Here is a 26,811-nt window from a genome sequence, read left to right on the forward strand (position 1 = left end):
CCCTGGAACAGCATAGCCCATTCTGTTGCTTTAGAAGCAATTTCAGTAACTAAGCATGCAAAATATGCCATGAGAGCTTCCAGCTTAAGACAAACACAGCTCTCCATTGACTTTAATCAGAGTGGTTTTCTGAATGCCCTAACAGAACTAGGTAGAAAACCACTTCTGAGAAATTAATGGGAATCAGGTGGTTTATTCCATTTAAAAACTTTGAAAATCCCAGCATATATTACAATATTCTTTGAGGAATACACTTAGTGTAAGGCAGTCTGAATTATCCAAATTCAGCTTTCCAAAACTCCCTGTTATTCATGTTCCTCATTATCTATCAATTACATTCAAAATTACCTTCATTACCTGAAACCTTGATTATCCAAACGTATTCATTGTCCCCTGTGATACTCTGATAATTGATCTTGTACGGCATTCCTCCAGCTGATGCTTCACTGGTTATGAAATGAAGGCACTGTTGGTCTGGCACATGTACCACAGGCTCATCTTTCTCTATGCTGTTCAGCATAGACTTAGTGCAGAGTTACAAAGAGTATGTATAAAGCTGTTGATCATCTGCCATTGAGAGGTAGCTGGAGAAAGTGGATGTTACCACCTTTTCCAGCAGCAGGTCCTACAGAACCTTCCTTGAGATAACTTAATTCTGGGGAAAACAGAAGAGAATTGGAGGAGTGAAGCTTCCTATGCAGCAAGGTACTTCAACCCTGCCATAAAGCACTGGCTTTTCACAGTTCCAAATCCAGTGGTTTGCTCTGTCAGTCAAAGGAATTTACCTTCAAAATTAGGCAAGATGAATCCCAGGGAGATTCACCAAATATTTGTCTGTTTATTTTATTGCTGTCTTCCACCATAGATGCCTAGAACAGAAAAAAAGATTGCACACTCAACTACCAAGGACAACAATGTCAATAATGCTTATGGTTTGTACAGAACCTTAATTCCCAACACATTCTATGGTGTCTTTCTACCAGGTTAAATCTTGTTTCCAATAAAACTTAATGCCTGGAATATGGCATCCAATAAATTGCGAGAAAGTAAATTTGTCATAACTAATATTTAGTAATTAATTATTCCCTCATTATAGTTCCTGAATCATGGGTTAGAATATAACTTCATAATGATCACATTATTTTTTTTAATATGATGGTGCCACAGCTTTAATTAAGACTCAGTGCTGAAGCGTTTTCTCACAAGTTGTTTCTTATTCTCAGGTGGAGAGGCTGGATCATGAGCTTACTTCCTGTGTTTGAAATGAGGCTTTGCAACGACATGTTGCAATTCCAGCAGGGTTAAGTTTGGTGAATTGAATTCAGTGCAGTTTTCTGGTGGTGCAGGTCACTTGGATAAGCTGCTGAGCTGCTTTGCATGAACATATTAGTTTCTATGGCAAATGCTGTTGCTCCAATGTTTAGGCCAAAAAAAACAGTTTTTGAGTGTTGCACCCCAAGTGTTGTTTTGTGTCTTCTGTTCAGCTTCAGGCATGGCTGTTTATTTCAGTGGTCTTGTACATTTATAATTGGTATATTTGCGTAGCTTCATGTAATTATTAATAGTTTTGTCATATATTTCAAGTAGGTTATATCATCCCGAGCAATACAGATGTAGTTCCTGGCTGAAATGGGTTGTCGTACAGAAGTATTTCTTTACAGGATCTTCTCAGAGCATCATAGCAGTTGTAGATGAAGTCCTTTCAGATTGGGACTTCTACATTTCCAGTTTGGCCACTGGTTATTGCTTTTGGGCCTTCCAGGATCAAAAGCCTAATAGGATTCTAGAATGTGATCATGATTCCTGGTACAAATGTAAGTTTAGGTCTGCAGTACATTTCTACCCAATAAAACTTGGATCAGAGGCATGTTTCCGAGCCACAAACTCTCCCATGGCTGTTCTCACTGTGGTTCCACTTAGGCACCTGCTATTGCCCAAGGCTGCCCCTGAGGTCAGTAGCTAGCAGAAAAGGATGAATCCTACAGTAAAATGCCACTTGCTATGAGGAACTGAGCTTTTAGTGACCTACTTGACATACCCTAAAGGCGTTTAAAGGGAATATCAAATATATGAAAGGCTTGTTTAAAATGAAAAGTGAACAGTTCTGAATCTCACATTTCCCTGCTGCGGCCCTCTGTCTTGTGGAGTCACTGTACTTTGAGTAGCAGTACTTTGTACTTTGGTGTGCTACCTAGCGTGATTTAGACTATAAGCCATATCTATATTTAAATTAGATGTATTGACTTTTTTTCTACAGAAAAAAATAAAATAATATTTATTGTTCATTTCTTGGAACTATTGCACCTTTCATTGACATGAAGAATTATTTTAAGTAGCTTCAGTGGGGTGAGAAGATCAGATAGAGTAAAAAAACCCACAGTATAAAAGCTGCAGTGTGGTCTTAAAACACTAACAGTGCAGAGAGATCCATGTCAAAGATTTACACTGATTGCTCTTGGTTCCACCAGAACCGCTAATTCTCTGTTTCATTGCATAAATCTGGTCTTCTGTATTAGTGTAAACATGTACTGAGCTGCCTTATCAAGATCAACTGCGTTTAGATAATTTGTCTTATCTTCATGACTTTTTTTATTAATGCTAAGATGTGGCATAGCAAGATAAAAAAAAAAAGTGTCGTGTGTGGTTTTAATAGTCTGAAGCAGTTTTTAAGTTTTTATTGTAATTTTATTGCATTTTCATTGGTTCTTAATAATTTTTATCGTTCACAGCTAGGTTTTCTCCCAAACTAGCAAGCTCTACAATGTACTGTTTCCTGTATTGTACCAAAGCAGCCTTCTAAAATATATTTAAAACCAGTTCTATGTGTAAAACCCGCTAAAGAGTGCTCATCCACCTTTTCCTATTATGAGATGCTCGCTCTTAATCCAAATAGCCTCTACAGATTTCCTTCCAAGAGTGAGTCACTCTGTCTTATTGAATAAGATTTGTCCTGGGGGGGAAGACGTCAGTTCTTGCATTACTACAGTTTTATGTACTTCCTAATTCAGTGAGTTTAGTGGGGACTGAATGGTTGCCTTGACATATTGTCCTAATGAAGCAGATACACATTTGATTCATTTTTAAAGGCTTTTTGATGCCTTGTATGTGTACGTGCGTGCACTATTTCAGTTGTTTTCGCTTCCTTCTTAACTCTTCCTATAGGTAGTGTCTGTGGAACCATTATTGTTTTCTTTGTGTAGAGAAGAAGGATTCCCGTAGCCTTCAAAATGTGAAGAATTGTTCAAGGGCAGAAAAAAGATAAACGACTGGCAGTTGTTTTTCACTTATATTAATTTTATTAGTCATGCATTCTCCTGTGTTTTTTCTGAGCTATGGGACTTCTTTCTGTTAGCAATTAGAGCTTTTGAACAAAGAAAACTTCTGCTTAGATGCAATGATGAATTCAGTACCCCTGCTTACACTCCTCAGTTGAAACTGGGGACAACGTTGTGGTGAGTTTTAATACCTGAAGCTTCGTCTGACTGATTCTTTCTGCTTAGGGCACTAGATGCAAATTCATGTAAAACAGAGCGTAAGAAAAGAATAATCCCTCACCCAGCTCCCCACAGCCCATTATTTCTGCATTCTCATCAGCCAGTTTATGGACGTGCAGAAGTGCTCTTTCATACAGACACATGAGATTGTTAGAAATAATCATTTCTTGCAGTCTTCTACAGCTGGTTCTTCTGGCCTCTGAGCTCCCAGCAGCCACCAAGGTACTGTCTTCCCACCTCAGTGAGGGCTGAACTGGCCACTTAGCAATCTCATGTTCAAGTGACCCTATGTCTACTTGTCTCTCAAATGCTTCCTGCTGTTAGAAAGAGATGGTAGCAGTATCCATGGTGCTACAGTCTGTATTAATCCTACAATGAGCAAAGCCCTGATCTCCAAGGCAGGAGTTCTTGCTGAGAGTTGCTCTGTAAGTGATTGGGGTGTTTTCAGCCAGGAGGGAGACGCAGAGGCTACTGTGCTTTAAATTATTCACCCAAGCTTATGAAATACATGAAGGATTATTAAGTCTCCATAGGTACCATAGTTTGGGACACTTTTTTTTTTTTTATGAAAACAGGTTAGTCAAACCCAAAATATTAATGAAAAAGTCAGTTTTGATGAGTTTCACAAACTTAAATTATTAGGGAAAATTTTTGCTAACTAAACTGCCTTTTATGTAAAAATGTTAGAATGCTAAAATAGATATTTCAGGAGTTTTAAAAATCTTGGAAATTTTATTAATTACTACTTTTCATCTTTAGAATATATTTTTAATTTTTTTTTTGAGATTTTGACTCTTGTGCTGTTGTGAAAGGGAAGTAATTTAAAAATCTTTGAAAAAGTCTCCTGAACAGGAACAGTATTTCCATCCCAATGTGAGCTGGTTTCCTGACCATGTTACACATTGAAAATAAATCATTTTCCTAAGTTAAAACCTTTTGTAACAAATGGTTTAGAAAACTAACAATATTGGTCAAACTGAAGAGCTTCATTAAGAAGCAATTACCCTTTCACTTTTAGATATTCTGCCTTTTCCCCCTTGTATTTTGTTCTTTTAAAGCCTCACATATTAAGAAAACCTGTCAATTTTAATGTTTTTAACTGGTTCCTCAAAAAGACAAGAAAAAGAAAAAGAACTTTATTCCTATTGTTAGAATGTCAGTACCTGGAGAGCCTTTAATTTTTTCCTTTACAAAGCTTTGAATTGTTCTGTTTGAAGTTCAAATTCAGGAATAAAACAAAAGTCAAAACAGAAAGTATGTTTTCTATATAGCAAACTAATGGACTTAACCAAGAAAAAGTTGTGTTTAGTTCTAAAGCTTGTCACATAAAAGGAATTTTAACCTCTTTGGGGTTTCCTTTTTTGGTTTTCTTTTTTTTTTTTTGACCCCCCCAAAGGCCATTTTTCCAACATTTCAGAACTACAGAACATGTGTACCTTGGTAGTTGTGTGTGAAAATTTATAATGGGCACTTTGTGGGGTTGATCAGAATCCCATGGAAGGGAACAAAGTCTGGCTTAGACCTTAAATACAGAATTACAATAATTTAACCTTCAAAGTCAAAATTGAGATAAAGAAAATAAAAATTGCTACCATGCCTTTGAATTTCAGCCTCCACTTTATGTGCATTAGTGGAAAGAAAATTGCATTGAAGTGGTCAGCATGCAGATGTTGGCCATGTGTTTTGCTTTTCTTCTAGAATCTGAGCCCTTTCTGTCTGATCAACTTAGTCATTATGCAGTTAACAAACACTCACTTTTCAGTAGTGACCCATAATCTCCGGTGTGTGCATATCCTTAAATACTTTAGATGTACATGGGGAATTTGTACTTGTGCTTGGCACAACTGAACATCGCTTTGACAGTGTTCAGGTGCCCATTGCAGAACCACATTGCAGTAAATGCCTCTGAATGCCAGTCTCAAAGGGCTCCAGTTATTGTGGTCTAAGAAGTCAATGAAAGAGTGAAAGAGATTTACAGAAATGTGTGCAACCTTGACTGTTAGGGGCTGAGAGCTGGCACATATGTTTCAGCATCCTTGCTCTGCCGGTGTGTAGAAACTTGTTGAACCATGCATGCTTGCTTGGCCACGAGTCTGAGCTTTTCCAAACAGGTTATAATCTTAACAGACTAACAGGCAGAGGCTGTTCATTTGAATTATGGAGGAGGCTCATGGGTTTTGGTGCATTAAACAACCCGCCCAAGGTTGTGCAGGGAGTGGTCTGCTGTGCCCAGTATATAAGGACAAGTGATTTTGCTGAAATCATAGGTCATCCTTAGGTTTTAGCTCAGTTTGAGGGTAACGGGTTTGATCCACTGTTGTTCTACTGCTACTTTATGGTTATGCACTTCCAGTAATATACCTGGAGTTTTAGTCTACTATCTACTGGTAGTCTTTGGAAAATACCAACATTCCTAATTGTTTAATAAATCTTTAATGGGGCTTTTAGTGTGTGTGAGGGTATTCATATTGATTCGTGTGCATATTTAGGTATTAGGAAAAAATTAAGGCTGTTGAGAGATTCCTGCAAGATATAGAGAGAGGAATGTACGATCACAGTTTATAATAAGGTGTAGAGGTTTTCCACTCCTTAAAATGGAGAAGCTGACATATTAAATTGCACATACTCTAATGATGTGGACTGACTCAGAGAATTTGAAGGAACTAACAGCTGTTCACATCAAAGCTTAAAAATAGAAGCTTCATCAGTCAGTAGCAGTTTAGAATGAATGAAGAAATCATGAAATTATTAATTATGGTGGTTAGAGAGAGGAAACATAAAGTTCAAACTTTCTGAAGGCAGAATGCTGTCTTCGGTCATGCAGCACGTCTGCTGGGTATCAGCCCCTTGTCCTGCTGAGCCTATAAAGGTGGGGGCTGTTGCCCTAACATAGGCACCTACTGCCATTTCAGATACCCTAAGATGACTCAGGCTTCCCACCTGGCTGACAGATATGACACAGGGCATATGGGAGACTCTTGCCATTCTGGAGTGGCAGCTGGATGCCCCGAGGCATCTCAGATGGCAGTAGATGCTTCTCTCTGAGGAGTAATTGCATGTAGACGTAAGTACAGACTCACTTTCACTTGCATCTTTAATACACAGTCACCTGAAGCACATCAGTAGTTCATAGCAGTGTTTGCAGTGCGTAATTGCAGAAAGCAATGAACAGTTTAACTAATTTTAAACTTAGGAAGAATTTTGAGGTGAATAGAGCATTTATCCAGATTAAAATCTGACCAGGATATAAAGTTAAAAACTATCTTAGTGTTAAAAACTGGAGTTAAAAACTGTAATTTAAAGTTGCAGTGGATGGTTGTTTTCTTAATGACCTCAAACCCATGAATTCATTTTAACATTTGCCTTTTTATATATTCATAGTTAAATATAACTTGAATGTTGTCCTAATTACATTCTCATGTTAATTTAGCTCTGATTCAGAATTTCTATCATTATTCTTTGTAGAATTATTTTGAAATGATGGAAAGTTCAGTAAAGATGCTCCAGTGTGTGATTGTGCCTTTGAATTATTTATCACATTCAAAGACAGAAATATGGTTAAAATCTGGTTTGAGTTGTAAATGAGTCTCAGTAAAGTAAGGAGGAAGTGAAAATCCTTTTTGCAGAATGACATGTTTTTTTATGGGCACATTGTTTGATATTGAGGGAGCGCTTCATGGCCCCACATGAGCGGAGAACCTCACGGCTTAATAAGAAAACAACAATTGCACCAACTGGCAAATGCTATCTAAGCAGATAAGACACATAAAATGTGGGAGAGGAGAGAGAGGTACAGAGACAACTTGCCCAAATGACAGAGCAGATTAGTGACAGAATTAAGAGAAAACAGATGTCTTGTCTTGGTCACAACCAGCACTCACACCGCACTCCCTCCCTCTGCTACGTGCTATGGAAACAAAAGCTCTTGCGAGCAGCGCTTAGCCTATGTTTTTCACAATGCATCACAGCGGCAAGTACTATAGTGTTAATATAAGGTTGTAGAAACCACGATTAATGCAAAAATTCATACTTGTGGCTGTGGCCCTGAGCTAGGTAGAGAACAAACAATTGCTGGTGAGGCATGTGCAAGTCTGAGAGGGTGGGAAACTGCTGGGAAAAAATTCTAAAGGAGAAAAGGAAACTTGTCTTAACATAAGCAGCAGTTTTGCTAGAGGTAAGTGAGGGGAAATTCTTCATTTATAAATGGTTCGTTGACCCATGATAATAAAGCAGTGCTGCAGAAGAAGGATAATTATCTACTTAAGTATCAGATGCCCTAAGGGTAAAAGCTTCCCTTCTCTCCTTTTTGAAAAATGAACTCAGATTAAACGAATGTCCTTTTTCCTGTTTTAGTGTTGACATGGATTTCCTTTTTATGAGCAAAATTAATTAGTCTTTCTATTCCTTTATTCCTGGTATGGAAATCAGGTCTGCCAAGCAAGTTTCCAGCTCTTCCCTTGGGCCCCAAGTTCAGCCAATAGCATCCTTTCTGGAGGTGCTTTGTACAGTGTGCTGGGAAGGCACAAATAAATTACAGGAGTTTTATTACGCCCGGTAGCTTGCCAAGAGGCACAACATTTTAGGACTAAAAACCCACAAAACTAGGCTTTTTGTCCCTGTCCAGGATTGGTTTATTTCCAAGTACCTGCTTTCTAAATACATATTTCTCCTTTCTTAAATTTTAATACTATAAGTTGTAACAAGAGAAACAGAATAGTGGTGGCATAGCTGATGCTGTACTGAAAAAAAAATGTCAGCCAGATTTTCAAAGCAGATTAACACCTGCAGCTGGGGCCAGTCTTCTCCTTTTCTGTTGGGAGCTGCTAGCTGTGGAGCTCACTCAAAAAATCTGCTCCCACTTTAGCAAATATCCTTTACAATCTTGTCTGTCCTCATCTGGACTCTGAAAAAAACGATCAAAACCTGCCCCTACTTCTTTACTTCCAGAAAATGTCTGTTTTTCTCTCCAATCAGAATTATAAATGCGATTCCTATAATAAACTTGGTGAATGTAAACATGTTGTCTCTATGTTTATGGAAATAAATCATCTTTTGCATGTATTAATCTTTCTTTATTTCAAACATCTCATGCGGTTGTTGAAAATCAGTTTGATGTAACCTCTGTGTGAACCTGTTAACTACAGAGCATTTCCTAGTTACCTTTCCTGGAGTATAGAGAATATTCCTGAATACCTGCAGGCTTCAAGATGCAGTAAAAATAAAAATGATGGTAATACAATGACATGGAACTTAATTTTCTTCAAATAGTCCTTTGAACACTTGTTTTAATACTGAAAAAAAAAAAGAAGTTGTTAATTTTCATAGCCTTTGGTCATGAAAGTTCAAGTGGTGTTAAAGGTGATTTTAAGGTCTTTATTCTGCAAACACAGTACTATAAGTCAGAAAAAAATCCTGTCTGCAGGGAATTGAAACAAGAATCAAGTCTCAAGTACTTGCTTGTTGGATTTACACAACTGAGGCTCTGCTAAGAATTCTGGACCCTATTAATAATGTTACAAAATTGACTTTCAAGTGAGGAATCATAGCAATTATGAATTTCTGTGAACACAGCAGATCAGATGACTGTGAATAGCGTCTGTGTACTTCCGATGTTTATTTTATAGCTTCATTTCACTGACTCACGAAGCACAGGCACCAAGGTAGAATAAAATCAAAATATATTTACAATGTTGTGAACACCGCTCTTAAAAGGGAATAGTCTTAATTATTTAAATGTATTTCTACAAACATATAATAGTTGTAACAGGTGAGCATTCCTTGTGAATGGTAATTAACGTGATGTAGAAATAAGTGATCTGCTATTTTCAGCATAGTGTCAGCTTTTCACATTTAGGTACCTAAAATTGGAGGTATAAGATCAAGATTTTTCAAAAATACATACCACATATGTGGAAAAGCATTGTAAAACTGCTGTCTCAGGTCACCCACCCAAAGCCATCTTAAATTCCTTTGGCTTTCCTCCATTTTTAATCACAAAAAGAAATTTCTCTGACTTTCTCTTTCTCGTTAAATACGAGCATCTCTCCATCAAAATGGTAACTTTGAGTCTGTGAAAACTTTGCTTTCCATTAGATGTCTCAGTAATAACATATGGACCCTAGTTCAGTCATTTTGCCCATATCTGAGGAAACTTCTTCTGAACAAAGCATCATATGATTCTCTGTATTTAGCCTTATGTTTTAGTTGCTCTTGCTGTAAACCTTGGAGAGGATGAGTTTAGGCAGTTCAAAGGGGATCAGAAGCAGGTTGCAGACTAGGGATTGAGACACTTGTTTTTCTGTACCACTCAGACTTGTGTTTGTGCCTTGACAATACCACCTTCAGATGTCCTTGTTTGTCCTCTGCGGCCGGTGGAGCGTTTCCGTGACTTGTGTCCTGAGGAAGTGGCCGATTTATTTTGTACGGCACAAAGGGTTGGCAGTGTGGTGGAGAAACACTTCTGCGGCACCTCGCTCACCATTTCAATTCAGGTTTGTAAACCAGTCAACTAAAAAAGGTTTAATGGTTTGTTTTATCAAGCTTTCAACCTTCATCGCTAGTCCAATGACAAAAGGACATTCAAACTTCAAGGGGCAATAAATGCAAAATAATAATAATAAAAAAAGAAGCACAATAACTGCATTGCAGTCTGCCAGATTTGCCATTGTGAAAAAACTAAAAGGCAAACCAGCAGAAAAGTGTGGATAACTAATAACTGCAAAACTTCGGAATAAGCCTGCGAACTCTCCCAAACGCAGTGCTTGCTTGCTTGTATTTCAGCAAATACTCTTTCTTCAAAGGAGTGTTTGCAGGATTGACCTAGAGAAGGCAGCCACATCTCTCCATTCACCAGGTAACCCACTGCTTGTGATGGAAACCGGTAATTCCTGCTTACAGCTATTTATATGCAGGCAGGGAGAAGTAGCCATGTAAATATGTTATCAATTCTGACCATTCAGTTATTTGTGCTGGGTGTTTTTATACCAAAAAAGAGCTCTGTTTAAAGCAAATCAGGAGACTAAGCCCATTTCATTAGAATAAGAATTTAAGCAAGCAAGCTTTGATTAAATTCTCACTTACATTTCTGATTTTACATTCACAAGGATCAGAAATCTATTACTAGCTCTTCAAAAATATGATCTGAAAGAAAGAAAAATAACAACTATCATTTTTGTGGTCTAAGATACAGTTTCTCACTTTGCCATGGCCTGATATGGAAAGGTGCCTTGTCCCCAAACTTTGTGTTGAATGGTCCCCAGGAAAATGTGCTAAATTAACATACATTGAAATTGGATGTAAATGATTATTGAGTAAGATTTCTGAATTCCTGTGTGATCCTTGTTAGTTCCTCTAACCTGAGACTTCTTTCTTTGCTTACAGGATGGCCCTGAAGCTGGACAAACGGTGAAGGTGAGTGCTTATTATGCAGAATACAAATTAAGAGACAATTATAAGAACTAATAAAAGATCGAAGCCAGTCATCTGCAGACCATTGCTGTATTGTTATTTTATCCTTGAGATGAAAAAATCCCAGGTGTACAATAGCTGTAAATACTTTTTATTGAAATTGCGCAGGATAATGTTTACCATTTTTCTTTCTAGACAAAAATTTTCCATCATGAAAATATCTTTTCTAAGCTGCTGGGTGTATTTATGTAAGGAAAGCCTTAGAAAAGAGGCATCTGTTTAAGTTTTTTGTTTGTTTTATGGAGAAAATATTGCCCTTCCATTCATAATCTTGTTGTTTGTCTTTTTATTGCTTAATGAGTTGTAGCTAATTATAGGAACAGTTAAGCTAAACCACATTATGAAAATATACCTTTTGTCTATGCTTTCTCTATACATATTCATATCGCATTCTTGTTACTGAAGTTCAAATCTAATGGAGCCAGTGAAGCTTAAAAACAGATTTTAAGTGTATCATAGAATCATAGAATGGTTTGGGTTGGAAAGGACCTTGTAGATCATCTAGTCCCAAACCCACTGCCATGGCCAGGGACACCTTCCACCAGACCAGGTTGCTCAAAGCCCCATCCAACCTGGTCTTGAACACTGCCAGGGATGGAGTATCCACAGCTCCTCCGGGCAACCTGTTCCAGTGCCTCACCACCCTCACAGTGAAGAACTTCTTCCTTACACCTAGTCTAAATCTACCCTCTTTCAGTTTAAAGCCATTACCCCTTGTCCTATCACTACATGCCCTTGTAAAAAGTCCCTCTCCAGCTTTCTTGTAGGCCCCCTTCAGGTACTGGAAGGCCGCTATAAGGTCTCCCTGGAGCCTTCTCTTCTCCAGGCCGAACAACCCCCACTCTCCAGCCCTCTGATCATCTTCATGGCCCTCCTCTGGACCCGCTCCAACAGTTCCATGTCCTTCTCATTTTGGGGACCCCAGAGCTGAATGCAGTACTCCAGGTGGGATCTCATGAGAGCAGTGTAGAGGTGGAGAATCACCTCCCTCAACCTGCTGGCCACGCTTCTTTTGATGCAGCCCAGGATACGGTTGGCTTTCTGGGCTGCAAATGCACATTGCTGGGTCATTTTGAGCTTCTCGTCAACCAGCACCCACATGTCCTTCCCCTCTGGGCTGCTCTCAATCCATGCTCTGCCCAGCCTGTATTTGAGCTTGTGCAGTGTACTTCTGAAAAAAAACCCAAAAACGGGGTGGGGTGGGTGGGTGGGGGTGGTGGGGAGGGGAAGAGAAAGATTTATGATTATAGCCTCCACTTGAGTAATAACATAAATAACATCCAAGATGGGTCTTCAGCCATGTTTCACTGCCTCATAATGCAAATGCATGTGTAGTTAGATTATATGCCTGAACATTAGATAAAGGCTATTGTTTACATTTGGAATCAAAGGAAAGTCAAATATGCCTATGGGTTAGTACTTTGTGGTATCAAATTAGATGTCTCAAAGAAGCTGTTTGGGTTAAGACAACTGTAACGACCAAATGATGGCATAGAGAAATATTTTATTTCTTTCCAATTTGCTGTATTGACTTTATTTTTCCTACTCCTTTTTGTTGCCTGCTTTGAATATTTAACAGAGAGGTAATAGGGAGAGAGAAGACGAAATTAGAAAATCCCCAAGCTTTGAGAAGCTGAGGAGTAATGAAGGAATGTAATACTATTTACTTCAGTACTGTGACAAAACAGATTCTTCGGCTCGTGACTTAGGGTGCATTGGGAGGTTTTCACTGGGAATGCCTGTTGGTAGGTGAAAGTCTCGGTTTAAATACTTTCCAAAGTAAATTTTGTCATTAACATCAACATGTGTTAACAAGCAGATCACAGGATTTCTTTTAGTGTCTTGGACAAATGGGTTTTTTTCTGTGTAAAGAAAAGGTTTATAGAAATTATGATATTAAAATGTGAGAAAATTTGCTAATATGAATGAGCAAAACTAGATGTAAAAAATCCCATCCTTTGTGATTGTGAAGAGTAACAAATGCTTATGTAGGCCTTAAAAAGGCAAGAAATTCTGTATCATTTTGTATTTGTACTTGAGACAAAGCACATTAAGTGTTAATCCATCCAATACATTGCAAAATGGTAGCCACCCTTCGGTCTTGCTTCTCACACTTTTAATAAGCAATGAGATGAAAATGACCTGCTCTTACAGCTGTGAACCCCTAGACTCTGTAATAAAGAGTGTGTATTCATAAATCAGAGGTTAGCAGTTTGCGTTTCTCTACTTTTCTGCATCATTGGGCAACACTGTAATTTATCATCATCACTTTGGGATGTTTATCATCCAAAAGTGCCAACAACTATTTTCTTCAGAGAACTTAGAGCTTTCAAAACTTGAATTGGGGAAGAAATTACTATGATCAAGATCTTCTTTAAAGTGAACAATAGGGTGGATACATAACTAGCTGGTTGCATTTAAACTGTTTTGAATCAGAAAGTTTGAAAAACCACCTTTGTGATCTACAAATAATTTACAAACCTTAAATTCCATGTGTCATGTTTTTCTGTATGCATTTTTCTTCATGTATCAGAATGCATAATAATCCTGTCTTTCTCTAAAAGCACTTTTAATTAAAATTTCTGGAACAGACCGAACATTAGAAAAACATTCTAATAGTAAGAATAGCAAAGCATCACTGTAAATATCTAAGGGATTTTGTGGAGACTCTGTTTCAACAGGGTAGGCAAGCATATGTCAGCAGCTAATTAGGTGTAGCTGATCTTGCTTTGAACGGGGTCACGTACCAGATGGCTTCAAGAGTCCTTTCTATTCATACTTGTATAATTCTGTATACCTGTATAAATATAGGCTACTGTATGTGCTATGTAGGAAAAGAATTATAGGAAGCAGGGGAAGTGTACTGGCTGTTAAACTGGTCAGTGCAAAGCTTTACTACAAAATGGGAAGAGCTATCAGCCTAGCTGAAGAAAAAACCTGACTGAGAAATTTTATGTGAAAAAGATTACGAAATTCTCTTTCTTTGTCAACAAGAAGGAATGATAATCCATGTCCAAGAAAATTCTTGGGCCTCAGTTTGAGTATGAGTCTCAGATCTTTCTTTGCTGAAAATTATATATAATATACTTGCCGAAAATTATGTGTGTAATGCATGCACCAGGTTTAAAGGAGATTACCCTTTCAGTGTCATTTTGGATAGAAATCAATGACAAGGTTGTCTGCCAATGTTACATGTTCATTGTGCTGGTGTGAAACCTGCTGGTGTGTGCAGGTTTCAGTCAGATGTACCATGTACTGCGGTGTCAGGATACTTTAGTGGTGCCTCTTGGACTGAAACCTTCCTAGTTACCTAATGGGTAGCTGTTTATAATCTAACGTGTATCTCCACTATTGCTGTACTCTGTTGCTTGTGGATACTGTCCTCCTTTGAATCTAAGCTAGCAGAGCCTGCAGGACAGCATTCTAGGGAAGCTCATGGTCCTTTCAAATTCCCCCATTATTGGAGTCTGCATGTTTGCATTGGATGGGTCTTTGGAAGAAATTATACCTGACTCTCAGCTCACCAATAGTTTGGAAGTGTAGGTGGGTCTTTTCTTACCCTTTAGCAGCTGGGAATATACATTTGCTAAGGAATTCTAAACTGTATCCCAGGTCTCAGACCATAAAATAATACAATATATTGCTTCATAATCTTTTTCATAGCTGTCCACAGATTGTGCCTATTCCAGCCCTGTCACCTATTTATGAGAGGGACACATGTCCCTCTCCAAAGGTGGTCACAGACTTGTACACTTTGTGTTTTATTGTAAGAGGTTCTTGCACCAACTCACAAGAGAGAAACTGAGCATTTCTGAGGAGTGTGTCAGCAAGCATAACCATCTTCCAGTGTTAAAGATGTTTTGAATACTTACTACTTCTTACCTGAGAAAGGAAGGAAATGTGTTTAGGTCCTCTCTTAAAGAATATTTATATCTGCAATTTTGAGCTCTGTTTTTCTTGGAGAACACAAAACCCACGGTGTCCTTGTGCCAGGAATGGAGGGTGAGTTTCATGCTGGTTCTGTTTGAGAATGCCTTAAATATCCAGGCAATTTCATGGATCAGGGAAATCAGCTCTGCATCTTAATGCAGGGCTCTTATTGCTATGTCAAGTGAGTGACATTTCAAGATTTTCCTGGTATATTTTATAGCCTTCTTTTCAACATCAAGTCAGCAAACACTCTAGCTGCCTTCTTGGATGTATAGCATAGTGTAGAATAAACTCTCAGGTTTACCTTTTGTGTGAGATTCAATCACAAGAAACTCCATGTACTCTGTACTGCGTAAAGGCTAAACAAATCAAGCTGGCAGGAGCACGATGCAACTAATTTATCTGTAGAGACAAGATAATATTGCACAGCAAGTGTCCATTGCACAAACACATATGAACACATACTCTATTTTGCAGCGGTGTCGAAGTCTCCAGCAGCTCAGCACCTCCACTGTTATCCATGAGTAAGTGCCTGTTTGCCAATTACAGGTTCACCTAAATAAACGAGAAAGTGAGGCTGATGGTGGCAGTGTGGGTATATGTGCAGAAATCTATTTTATATGTCATACATTCCACTAATTATTTTACACTGAGAAGATTGTCTCACGATTATTTTTTGATGTACATGTTTTTCTTTTCCAGATGTTTTTTTAAAGCTGTGTTAAATCAATCCACCTGGTTTGCATTCTTTAGAAATCTTAACCTGAACTGTGGAGTGAGTCTAGGGTTTATTTAAGCCCACAGCAGACTGCTCTTTCATACTATTTGTCTACTTATCTGTGGACCTGAAGTACTGGACTTCAGGTTTGAGTCTTTAAATTTAATCAGATCGCATTGCAGACTGATTGCATCAGAAGGATTAAATTCACTAACTGCAATACTTCTGATGCCTCAGCCTGCTTTCCCTGAAGACTGACAGATGTGAGTCCTTGTTTAATGGAGTACTGGAAACCACCTCTTGCTCTCTTAAAAGAACAAAAAAAGCTGGCGTTTGAGAAATGCAAAGATTATTCTTACTTCTAAACAAATATAAAAATTCAAGTAGAAAAAAAATGGAAGAAAGAAACAAGTTTTTGTAAACCAGATTGTACTGAAACATGTGAACAAATGGTCTCGTTTGCTTTACTATTAAGAACATGATTCTCTTGAAAGCTTGCGGGATGTCCAAAAATGATTTGATGAAGTACAGCAGTCTCTTTGAATTGCTTTGAGAACCACACTAATAGTATTTGGTTGGAGAATATGTAATATTGCAGATAGGTAATTGGTACAGCAAATTCAGTAGTCTCAGGGCCGCTATGTCTGTTTTGAGCTCATAATTTTCTTTCTATTTCGGTACTATGCTTAGATTGGGGTGGGTTTTGGTGGGATGTTAGTGGTGTATGTTTTCAAAGCTAGAGTTATACTGCCCCTTACAGAGATGGGGAAGCAGCAGGGGCATCCATATAGTTCCCCCCTTCCCCCAAAGCCTTTTTCTACCTTGTTGTTTTCTACTCACTCTAAATAATAATTCTTGCCCTTCAAGGCCCTTTTCAAAATCTGCCTTGTGTTGGTCTGATTCTTCTTTCAGTCCCTTGGACGGACCTATGTTTTCTATGATGCAATTAATGGGTATAACCCTAGAGTCCCAATTTCCTCTTTGCTTTGTCAGGTCCTTACTCCTGTTCATTACATGTAACATTTAGGGTTTGATTGAATTATAAGCTTTCCAGGAAAAGTATCATATTGCTTTTTTGTTTGCCATGCTTATAGTCCAAAGAGGCACTGGTGGATCTGTAAACCCTCCCTTAATACAAATAATAATAATATGCAGGACCTAGAATGAAAATGGTTCTCAAGGCCCCCATAATTTGTACAGAACAGTTCCTGTACTTAAAACATGGTAACAGTTGACAAAAGTAAAAGGTGTCCGTGTCCAGTACACACCCATGTAAAGTTATAGAGGTTTTTTGAAGACTGAAGGAGATGAAAGAACATTGGGAATGTGGAAACAGCCTAGTGATTGATGGACATGACACCATCCTAGCTGAGAATACCAAAGGCTCCAAGGCACTGATAAATTGAAATGATGACCTGGATAATGAAGTCTGATCTAGAAATATCGGGTTGTGAAGTTCCCTGAAGGGATGGGGACAGAAATTTTTGAAAGATTCTCTTTAGCAGTGAATTATGATGGTTCTGAATCTGGATGATTTTGAATTTCTGGTAGTGAATGTCATGACATACTACACCTCTGACTTGTAATATCATTCTCTGTCCCTGGACAAAACCAGACTAGCCTGTATGGACTAGAATGTAAAGAAACAAAACAAAACAGGATTAAAAATGTGTGGCTATAAATGAGGAAAGTAAAAGAAATTTCAGAAGATAAAAGTTGAAGAATTGTAATGAGAAGAAAGATTTTTACTATTCCATACTAGCAATTCTACCCTTCTTTCCTGCCATATGGATTTCTTAGATGAATATTCTCTTTAGGTAGTTGAATTCCAAAAATATCCCCAGAGCTAGTCAGAGTTATTGACACTGTCTAAATTAAACTATAATAAGCAAGTAAGTGGGCTCAAATGCTTGTTTAAATTGCCTTAGTGTACAGATATTAAAAGTCATGCAGCTCTGTTGGCCACATCTAGCATCTAGCTCTTTCCTTGCTGGGTATGATCCCCTTCAGCAGCAGACCTGCAGAGCACTGGCCACTGACTTTTTTGTTCTCCAAAAGTTCAGTGGGTGAGAGCTAAACTGCGGGTAATGCGGGCAGACCTGCAAAGGTACTTGCATGTGCGTAACATGAGGGGTGTGTGCACTTTCAGGAACGTCTGTGGGAGCTCGGATGTGCCTGTCCCTGTCCCTAGCAGCCACATCATGTGTCAGCAGAGCCCTGCAAGCCCCCCGGGAGCAGCCGGGGCTGCAGGTGGCTGTGCCAGCAGCTAGTCCAAGTGGAAAGCGAGCAGTCGCCCCATGGAGCCCTGCCCGTGCTGGGATGCTGCTTCATGCTGCCCACAGTGACCTGACTGATTACTGCAGGGAAGGGTTAAACACCGCCAGGGCTCCCCATGTTCTGTCCTTCTGTGCAGCTCCAGGAGAGCCTGCTCCTGCTTTGACAAAAGCGTTTTAAATACACTTCTCCCCCCCCCGCCGTATGTGTTCAGATATTTACAGTTTTCATGACAGAAGAATCTTGAACAAATCAGTCATTCAGAAGGGTTTACTTGGGAGGTTGAAAGCTCTTCTTTTTTTTCTTTTTTTTTTTTTTTTCCTATAAACAGAGTTACATTTCAAAATGAGAAAGTATTTCTAGCAGAAAGGTGGAAAAGTTTTCCTCTGAAAATGTTATAACAGGGTATTTTGAAACAAAAACTTTTTCTTTCTGAAAACAAAACCTCTTTTGGAAATGCTTTCTGTTTTACTGTATTGGCATTTTATGACAAAAACAATGTGGGAAGGGGTGTTGAGAAATCCATTAATTGCTCTACATACTGCTCTTCATTTGCCCCACAATGACTGAGATAAGGATCAAAAATCCTATGTTTTAATTAGAAAATATCTTTCACTTCTTTGTTCCCATGTTACAGCAATATGTTTTGCATTTAAATCATTCTCTGTCTCAGAGTATGGACAATCAATCAAATGCCACTCTTGAGTACAGGTCCTACAAATACCCTATTGTACTGTAAATGCAAACCCTCTAGAAATCCCAGACAACGCACAAGGTCTAAAATCATTAATAGCACAGCCAAGGCTGTCTGATTAATTTTTGTGTGGCTAATGTATGAATTTCTTTCCAAGCTCCATCTCATCCATAATACTTTTTCTCTTTGTCAAGCTTGTACCTTAGAAACCTCTCTTCATTTAACAGGGAATGCTTTGTTCTTTTTTTTTGTTTGTTTTGTCTTGGGTTTTTTTTGTTACAAAACATTGCTTTCAACTAGAATGTAACTCACCAAGAAATGTACAAAAGCATTCCCGTTTAATTCAGATGTGTAACTTGATGCTGTTCTGTGTTTTGTAGTAGGTGAAAATTGTTTATTAAGCAAGTGTTGCAAAGGTAGATTTCAGTTTAATAGGTTTATGACCAACTCTTTCTAAAAATTAATATGCTTTATAACAGAATATTGTGTGCCACTGCTCTGGCCTCATGTGATTTTCCACATTTGTCTTTGCATTCTTACCATTCTTACCAGGTACTGCTTTTGCTTCCTCCGAAGATCCACCATAAAATTATTCCTATGCTGACCGCAGATTAGAAGGGATGTCAAAGGGTCATGTGCAAAACAAGAGTTCTTTTCTTCAAGCCAAGGTGTGCCTTCTATAAGCAGGCATTTACCCACACTTAAACTGTTTTGTGGCATTTTCAGTTGACTGATCTGTGTTAAACTTTAGTACCTCAGCTGTCTGACTGGATGCTGTGACATCCAGAGTCTCCCAGGGAAGGGCAGAATCACAGTGCTTTGCTCACGTTAATGACCCAGTTTCAGCCAGACAAAGGGAACCCACTTATTAGAGTCCTGGCTGCCTTATCAATGCAATACTAAAGAAAATTTTAAGTTGGCTCCATGTTTTTTTTCCCTTGAAGTCACCTCCCCTTCTGAAAATGAAAGAGCTGTCTACTTAAAGCTGTACCTGTAGCTGCACAGCTTGAATGAGTTGCTTAAAAATGTCAATAGGGAAAGAGCGTATGTACTGGTTTTGCATGTGATAGTAAGGGAAGGGAGGCCTTTCCCAGCCGTGTGTTCCTTCACCACATGAAAGAGTAGGTGGTTACACTGTCCTGTAACCTATTGAAATTCTAAGCACATCTGAAATACAAGTATATCTGATCTAGTCCATGCATTTTAGTCTGTTCTGGCAGCACCATGTTAGCCCATGTAAGACTTTCTTTCAGAGAAAGAAAAGCCTTTGCTTGAAACGATTTAGAAATGGGAAAACTAAGGTTAAAATAATAGAATAAAACTTGCTCAGCAAGCTCCAGGCAGGATGACAGGGTGAAGAGTATGTAATATTTTTACTGTTAAATAAAAAAAAAAAAAAAAAAAAAGTCAATCATTCTAGTTACTACAGTGGGGTTTTTTTTATCATGCTCATTGCAAGCTAGGCTGCACAAGCCAAGAGCTTCCTGCAAAGCAAAGCAAACCCCTTTGCTCAAGACTCATTTCCTCCATCCCTCCTGAAAGCTGCTTGTGTGCCCTCTGGCAAGACCACTCATACACAGGGTTACTGCTCATTCTGTAAAGCTAAGCTGTAGTTTGAAAGAATTTGAAACATGCCTTTAAAATCCAGTCTCTGGGAGCTTTATCAAATGGCCCCTCCTCATTTGGTTAGCGGTAGGAAAAGCCCACGCTGGCTGGTGATGGAAATATTGCTGGAATAGCAGTTTCTGAGGTTGAACAAGAATTGATGCCAGTGCACCTCTTCTGTGGTGCTCACCATTTTACATTTTCCTTTCACTTGCTTGTAGCGATGGGAGTAAAAACCTGCAGTTTATGCAGTGCTGCTCACATGGTGACTCCACAAGGCAGTATCTCAGCTAGTTGTGCATTTCAGAGGTCTGTGACTCCACATTCCTGTTTTCTGGTTTACTGTTTCTGTGACAGCTATTGAGCGATGCTCTGCTGCTTGCACTGTGGTGCTTTTTTAGGCAAGTGAGGTGTAGTACTCCCTGAAGAGCTAGAGAACCACTCTAAACCTTCCCTTTTGCAGAGGTCTAAATGCCAGTGTCTCCAGATAGATTGCACACACATACATGTACCGTGTCTTTAAAAAGAGAAGGAATAATCATGAAGCAAAGCCTGATTCTTACTTAAATGTAGGCTGTTACCTGGTAAAATCAGGTTGATAGGTTTGTCCTCTTCTTAGTTTTGGATCACATAAAAGAAATCAGCGTCTATGGATGCACTTCAGCACAACTGCCAGGCCTTTTCTGGAGAGAAATTCTCTGCTTGACTAGTAGATAAATTGCCAGCCAGGATTAAGATCTTCTAAATAAATTATTCTGTGTCTGAATTATCTGCTGCTGCTGCTTGTGATTTTCTTTCAATACATAAACACTCTGCAGCCCCTTGATTTTGAAGGAGAAAAATGAGAATTGCAACTTCAAAATAGTGAATTCTGTAACTAAAAGCATTTCTGGGTATTTTAAAATTTATTTTCATATATTAATATTTTAAATTTCTAGGAATAATGCCACAATAGACATAAATTTGGGAAAACCAAATGAACCTTTTAACTGTTACACTGTCCCCTTAACTGAGAATACAGACAGATTTGAGGAGAGAAGCTTAGATTCCCTGCTTTAACGCAGTTACCTACTTTGGAGATAAACTGCTCACTTTCAGAGAGGAATATTCTTCTGTAATAATTAGCCAGCTGAGTAAAATTCATCCTGAAGCTCGCTGTTTTACCATTAGGTCTCCACACACATTTTTCTTTTCCATCACAGACTGCCTTTTTTCTGGAGTCTGAGATGCCTCAGTCCTTTTCAGGAGTTCTCAGTCCCTTGCTAGATGCAGGAGACTGGTGATTCAATTTTACCAACCAAACTGTTGCAGCAAAAGTGATTTAAAGAAGGGCCAAGTCATTACTCCTGTTTTGTTGAGCAGATGAAGAGGCTGGGGTTGATAACAGCTCTGTCCTGTAGAGGCAGTGCCGAGTCCCGGGGCACTGCCTTGCTCTGGCCATGCCAGGAGAGCTCACCTGCATCCGTGACATTTTGTTGTTCTCTGAGTTTTACATTTGCACCATGTCTTGCTTCTATCCTGAGCTTTTCTGTCTCCCATTCCTTCTCCCATGACCTGGGGCTTGGCTTTTGTGCAGGGTGCGGAGGGGATCCTTCGCTATGACAGTCCCAGGGAGAAGGTACAGCATGCCCAAGTGGAGAACCCTGAGAAACTGGTTAGTTTTTCATCATGGATGAAACCCATTAAGGTTATGTCTACATGGACAGATGCAAACAGGCTGGATTTGTTAGCATGGGCTTGGATCTGGGCTAAGAGGCTGCCTCTGCTTCTGGACTTGGAATGACATAGGCAGTCAGAACAAATTTGTTTCTGCCTGTATCCGTATGCAAGGACCAGTGCTAAGTGTGGTGTGTCCACCCACACGTCTCCTCTAAACAACTCCTGCCCAGTAGATGTTCAGAGCAAGGCTCTGCAGCCAGGAGCAGGGGAAATCTATAGCCTGTGGGCAGAAGATTGGGAAGACATCCTGTGTTTGCTAGATTGCTCAGATCTGCAAACCAGTTTCTCCTTTGGTAATCTCCTAGATTATTCTCTCTGAAAAATCAAGCCATTTTCTTTTCTCTTCCATTTATACTTTTTGTGAGTTACCTCCTTCATTGTTACCATGAAAATCTTCATTTCATGTTGTCTGCCTGGCATCATTGATCCAAATTCTTTCTGTGAGAGGCTGGAAGAAAATATACTAGACCAGATGGGAAATGCTCATATGAATGATTGTCTTGATCTTGCTTGTAAAGATGTTAAAATCTGAAATGCTGAACTCCTCTATCTGACTTCACAAATGTTGAATTTGTCTGATTTCAAGTCTAGTTTTTAGTATCTGAAGTAAAGATAATGCCCAGAGGTAGCACTTTATTTTTCTTCTTTTCTTTTCTTTTTCTTTTTTCTTTTTTTTTTTTAATGGATCTGTGGATGAGCTTTATTAGTTCTCCATTGAGAAGGTACAGAAAAGACAATAATACTGTGATGTTTTCTCACCTGGCCTTCCAGCATACCTCAGCTGGATAGGAATTATCATTAGGGGGTGGTCAGTCTGCCTAGACTGAGGAGTGGATCGGTTCACACTGTATTTAATGGATTTTTTTTCTGCAAATAAGTCATCTCTGAACTCAACAAAAGCCATTCTTTTAATTGTGGCCTTTTGGTGAGGCTGCCCTGAGTTACATTTAGTATTATGATCTAGCAGAATATGAATCTGTAACCTATCTTTGATTCTCTGAGTCCCATGTAAGTAGAACAACCTTGGTGTCTGGGGCTAGATTATTCTCTGGTATAAATGCTTCAGTTCACCTGTGAATATATGTGGACTAAATCAATGGAGTTTTTGCCATTTCTATACAAGCATTTTTGACCCTACTTGTGTAAGCAACTCTTTGATTTCATATAGTTTATCATTTAAACCTATAATTATTAGCCATATCTGTAAATCTAGTAATTCCAAATGCAAAATAGTATTTTGAGAAAATAACCTATGAAGCATAATTTGATAGAGTGTTTTTATTTTTTCTTTAAGTATCTTCCACTTCACCTGAAGAAGTTCACTGTTATAGTAACTATCAAGTGAAAAAAAAAAAGTAAGGAAAAAATACCAGAATTTATTAGGTTCTAATAAACTCCCCTCAGTGCATATACATTTAGTATCTTTCATTAACATTAATGAGAATTATGCATGCATCCTGGGGAGAATAGGCCCTGTTGTTTTATTTCTTTTCCTTGTTTTCAGTATTAAATCTTGTCCTGCAGTCAGTTCTATAGGGCATACATGCATTCCTGCTGCTCAATTATTTGTTCTACTTAATATATACAGTTTGAGCAACTCCTTTTGCATAGTGAAGGGTAGAAAGTTCATAAATTTAAAAAAAATCTAACAGAATTTGTGGAAACACATAAAAAGAAGGGATATGCAAATTAATGAATTAATAGATTGCTATTGATTACCAGTAAGGCCTAATTAAATAATAAATTTTCCCCCACACAATTACTTGTTTCATGTTATTAAATGATCAAATCCATACCTAGTTTGGAAGCTCTGCCTCTTAGAATTAAATGAGGTGCTCAAGAGTTGAGTTTTGGAGCAACAGAAACAGAGGCAGGGCCTAGTTACATGGATTTATGATTTAATTTTCTATGTAATCTAATTTAGTGTAACTATTGAGTTTCTAAAAAAATGAACTTTGATTAGATTTTGTTGACAAAAATAGATACAAAATATAGGGCAGTTTATTCATTATCTGTAGCTTATTAAGAGAAGTGACTCATGGGTATTTCTATACCTGAAGGGGCCTTTTTTTTCCCTGTTTCCTGTGCTTTTAGCTGTATTCCACAGCAGTCAGTCATCCTCCAGGCCCCACCCAGGTGTAGTACATTACAAAGATCCAAAATCCGGAGGATACAAAGCTCATTTCTGTGGGAAACTTAATTCACTTTATGTAAATAACAGCTTCATCTTTCCTCATTTTTGAGGTAGACATCAATATTTCATAGAGAGCATTAAGCATGTGAAGGTCCTGGGAAAAAAGCACATCGGCGAAGGAAAGTAAGCAAATGAAGCTCTTCAGTTTGACATACTTTCACTTAATTGGGCATTTTAAGAGCAGATCGTGGGAGCAGGAAATGAGTCTTTCAGCTAATTCCCTTCTGCATTAAAAATGCAGCGTGCCAAAACACTTCTGTCCTGGGTGAGAAAACTCCTTGGGTGTAATTCCTCAGCACAGTGCCATGCCACAGCAATGCCCTGACAGCATCTGTGGCTCAAGTGTTGCCTATCTGGTTGGCTCTATAATTAGCAGCAGACTGCAGGACAAGCAAAGACATCGCATTCAGTATTGGTTAGGGCTGTGTTTTGCTTGCATTTGCTGGGCTTGCCTGGCAGCACGTTGAAGCAGGGAGAGAGATTGCTTCTTGTCTTGTAGGAAATGCTGAGCCTATCTGCGCAGGAGTCTGCACATCTGTACGGACCTGGGCATGCGTTTAGTTGCTGTTGTGCTGGGGAACACGCTATTGCTGAGCTAGCTTGCTGCAGCTAAGCTAGTGGTGGGATTTAGTAGAGCATATTGCCTTGGGCAGAGCACTGTTCTAGGTTGGCTTTGTTTGATGGAGCATTTTTGTGCAATGCCCCGAAGACTTATGCTTGCAGTTACAAATTCTGGCCTTCATGTGCCTGAAGCCAACCTGCTGCTTTTGTGGTGCAGAGTCAGACAAGCGCTCTCTCCCCTCGCTGTGATGGCTGTATGCCAGGGGGTGCTGTTCACTGGCAGCACGCACAGTAATGGCCCTGGCAGAGAGGAGTGACCATTTAGAGATACATGGCTTCACTCAAGACTCCCTGAGCTCAGTGCAGGGATTCAGCACTCCGGGGACTTTGAACCAGTTGTACGTCAGAAGAGCCGAGGTGGTCCTTTCTTGAGAACTGGAAGGGTTTCCTTTGCTTGTTCGTTGCATAAAACACGTGGACCCATTTTTTAAACCCCTCTTCCAGTTCTTTCCATTTTCTTATGATTAACATGTTGAATTTTCGTATGAATCTTTCTAAGTGTTTGTTGAACACCTGGATACATAAGCAAAAAAGTTGTTCTGTAGTTGCCTGCCTGGTTGACTCTCTAATTAGCAGCAGATTGCAATGAATGGCATCCTGTTCCTTAATGGTTAGGGCTGTGTTTTGCTTGCATTGGGTTGACTTGACCTCAGCAGGTCTGGGCTGGCAAACAGATGTCAGCTCTGTTCAGCAGAATATCTTCTCGTCACTCCAGTAAAACAGGATGTGTGTGTATAGAACTGAAAGGCAGACTATTTGCAGTAACCATTGAGTGGAACATGAAACAAATTTCAATAGGCGGGCAAAGACAGGTTGCAAACCCTATTGGGAAATGATAAATTGTTGTTAAATGTTATAATTATCCCATGACATTCAGGACTGAAACTTAACTAAATTTTGCTGAAAACTTAAAAAATAATGGAGAGAGGTAATATGATTTAATAAATTAGCCACAGAGTAAGTGGAAAAAATGAGAACACAACAGAAAGTTAATATTTATCTTTTACCAGTATGTAACAGGCTTTGTTAAAAATTGTCTGAAAGCAAAGAAGAGTTTGTTAGACAAATTATAATTTTAATTGCAGACGTAATTGATTATACTCAGCATGCTCATTAGGTTAAGGGAGAATATGAGTCAACTCTCAAGGTCATTACAGTAATAGATATTGTAGGCATGTAATTTGTGATAAGCTGGTTCGTGAACATCTAATTGCTCATTCATGGCAGTGAGTCTGGCACTTTTACTCCCCAAACACCTCTTTGTCCAATTTATTTAACACCCCTTAATATTCCAGGGTCAAATTTACTACAGGAGGCATCAAGCAGCGAATTTTCAACCTCCAAATTATTACACCACCCTTTTTGTGCCTCAAAGACAGAGCCTGCATTACTAAAAATTAGTGGTCTGGCACTAAGCAGGGTACATCACAAATAGAAATAGTCAGCCACAGAGACAAGCTAGAATTTCTCATGGAAAACAGCTGTGCCTTGCCCTCTCCAATGGCAGTCGTACGTTGGAGTAGCATGCCAAAAGAGATTTTTTTTTTAAAAAGGCACTAATTAAATTCATCTTCATATTGTTCCTTGGAAGAAGATACAATCAGTGTTTAGTTAACTCTTTCATTATTATTTCATTTCAAGACTATGACAGAAAGTCGTTAATATTAGCTGTCTCTCTGGCTGAAAATCAGTTGGAATGTCACTTAGCAGTTCTTACAACCAGACAAAATAGAAAGAACTTACGATGTATATCAACTATGAGTAACAACTGTACCTCACTTCGATATAATGCTTTATATTCTTAGGTCTCAGAGAATGAATCACTGGCCTCATTACTGAAATGCAAGTAGTTGAAGTTGCTTGTCTAGCGCCAGGCAACAGCAAAAGGGTGGCACTGGGAGTTGAAGCCAGGCATCCTGAGCTGCAGGTTGCCTCATTTTCTACCTCGTCTCTACATTCATTCTGTTTAACACAGGATCAAACTGTTCTGATTTATTAATCACTATCATCACATTATGTAGCATTGTGGAGTGGTGGCTGAGGTAAGACAACCAAAGTCATTCCCATTAGACTGAGAATTTTGATTCAGTCTGGA

The 26,811-nt window shown here is 38.9% G+C and overlaps 1 protein-coding gene across 9 annotated transcripts in view; it reads left to right on the forward strand.

The window, feature by feature from the left end:
* Window positions 1-26,811, forward strand: part of FHIT (fragile histidine triad diadenosine triphosphatase) — a 627,270-nt gene that overhangs the window by 469,293 nt on the left and 131,166 nt on the right. For 7 of the 9 annotated variants that reach the window (XM_069812001.1, XM_069811992.1, XM_069811997.1 and 4 more), the window contains 2 exons: window positions 9,840-9,985; window positions 10,875-10,904. In XM_069812001.1, coding sequence (XP_069668102.1) covers window positions 9,840-9,985; window positions 10,875-10,904 — 176 coding nt within the window. The remainder of the gene's footprint in view (window positions 1-9,839; window positions 9,986-10,874; window positions 10,905-26,811) is intronic. The other 2 variants (XM_069811999.1, XM_069812000.1) reach the window with 1 other exon arrangement.

The sequence above is a fragment of the Haliaeetus albicilla genome, chromosome 24, assembly GCF_947461875.1.
Source record: "Haliaeetus albicilla chromosome 24, bHalAlb1.1, whole genome shotgun sequence".
Taxonomy (NCBI): domain Eukaryota; kingdom Metazoa; phylum Chordata; class Aves; order Accipitriformes; family Accipitridae; genus Haliaeetus; species Haliaeetus albicilla.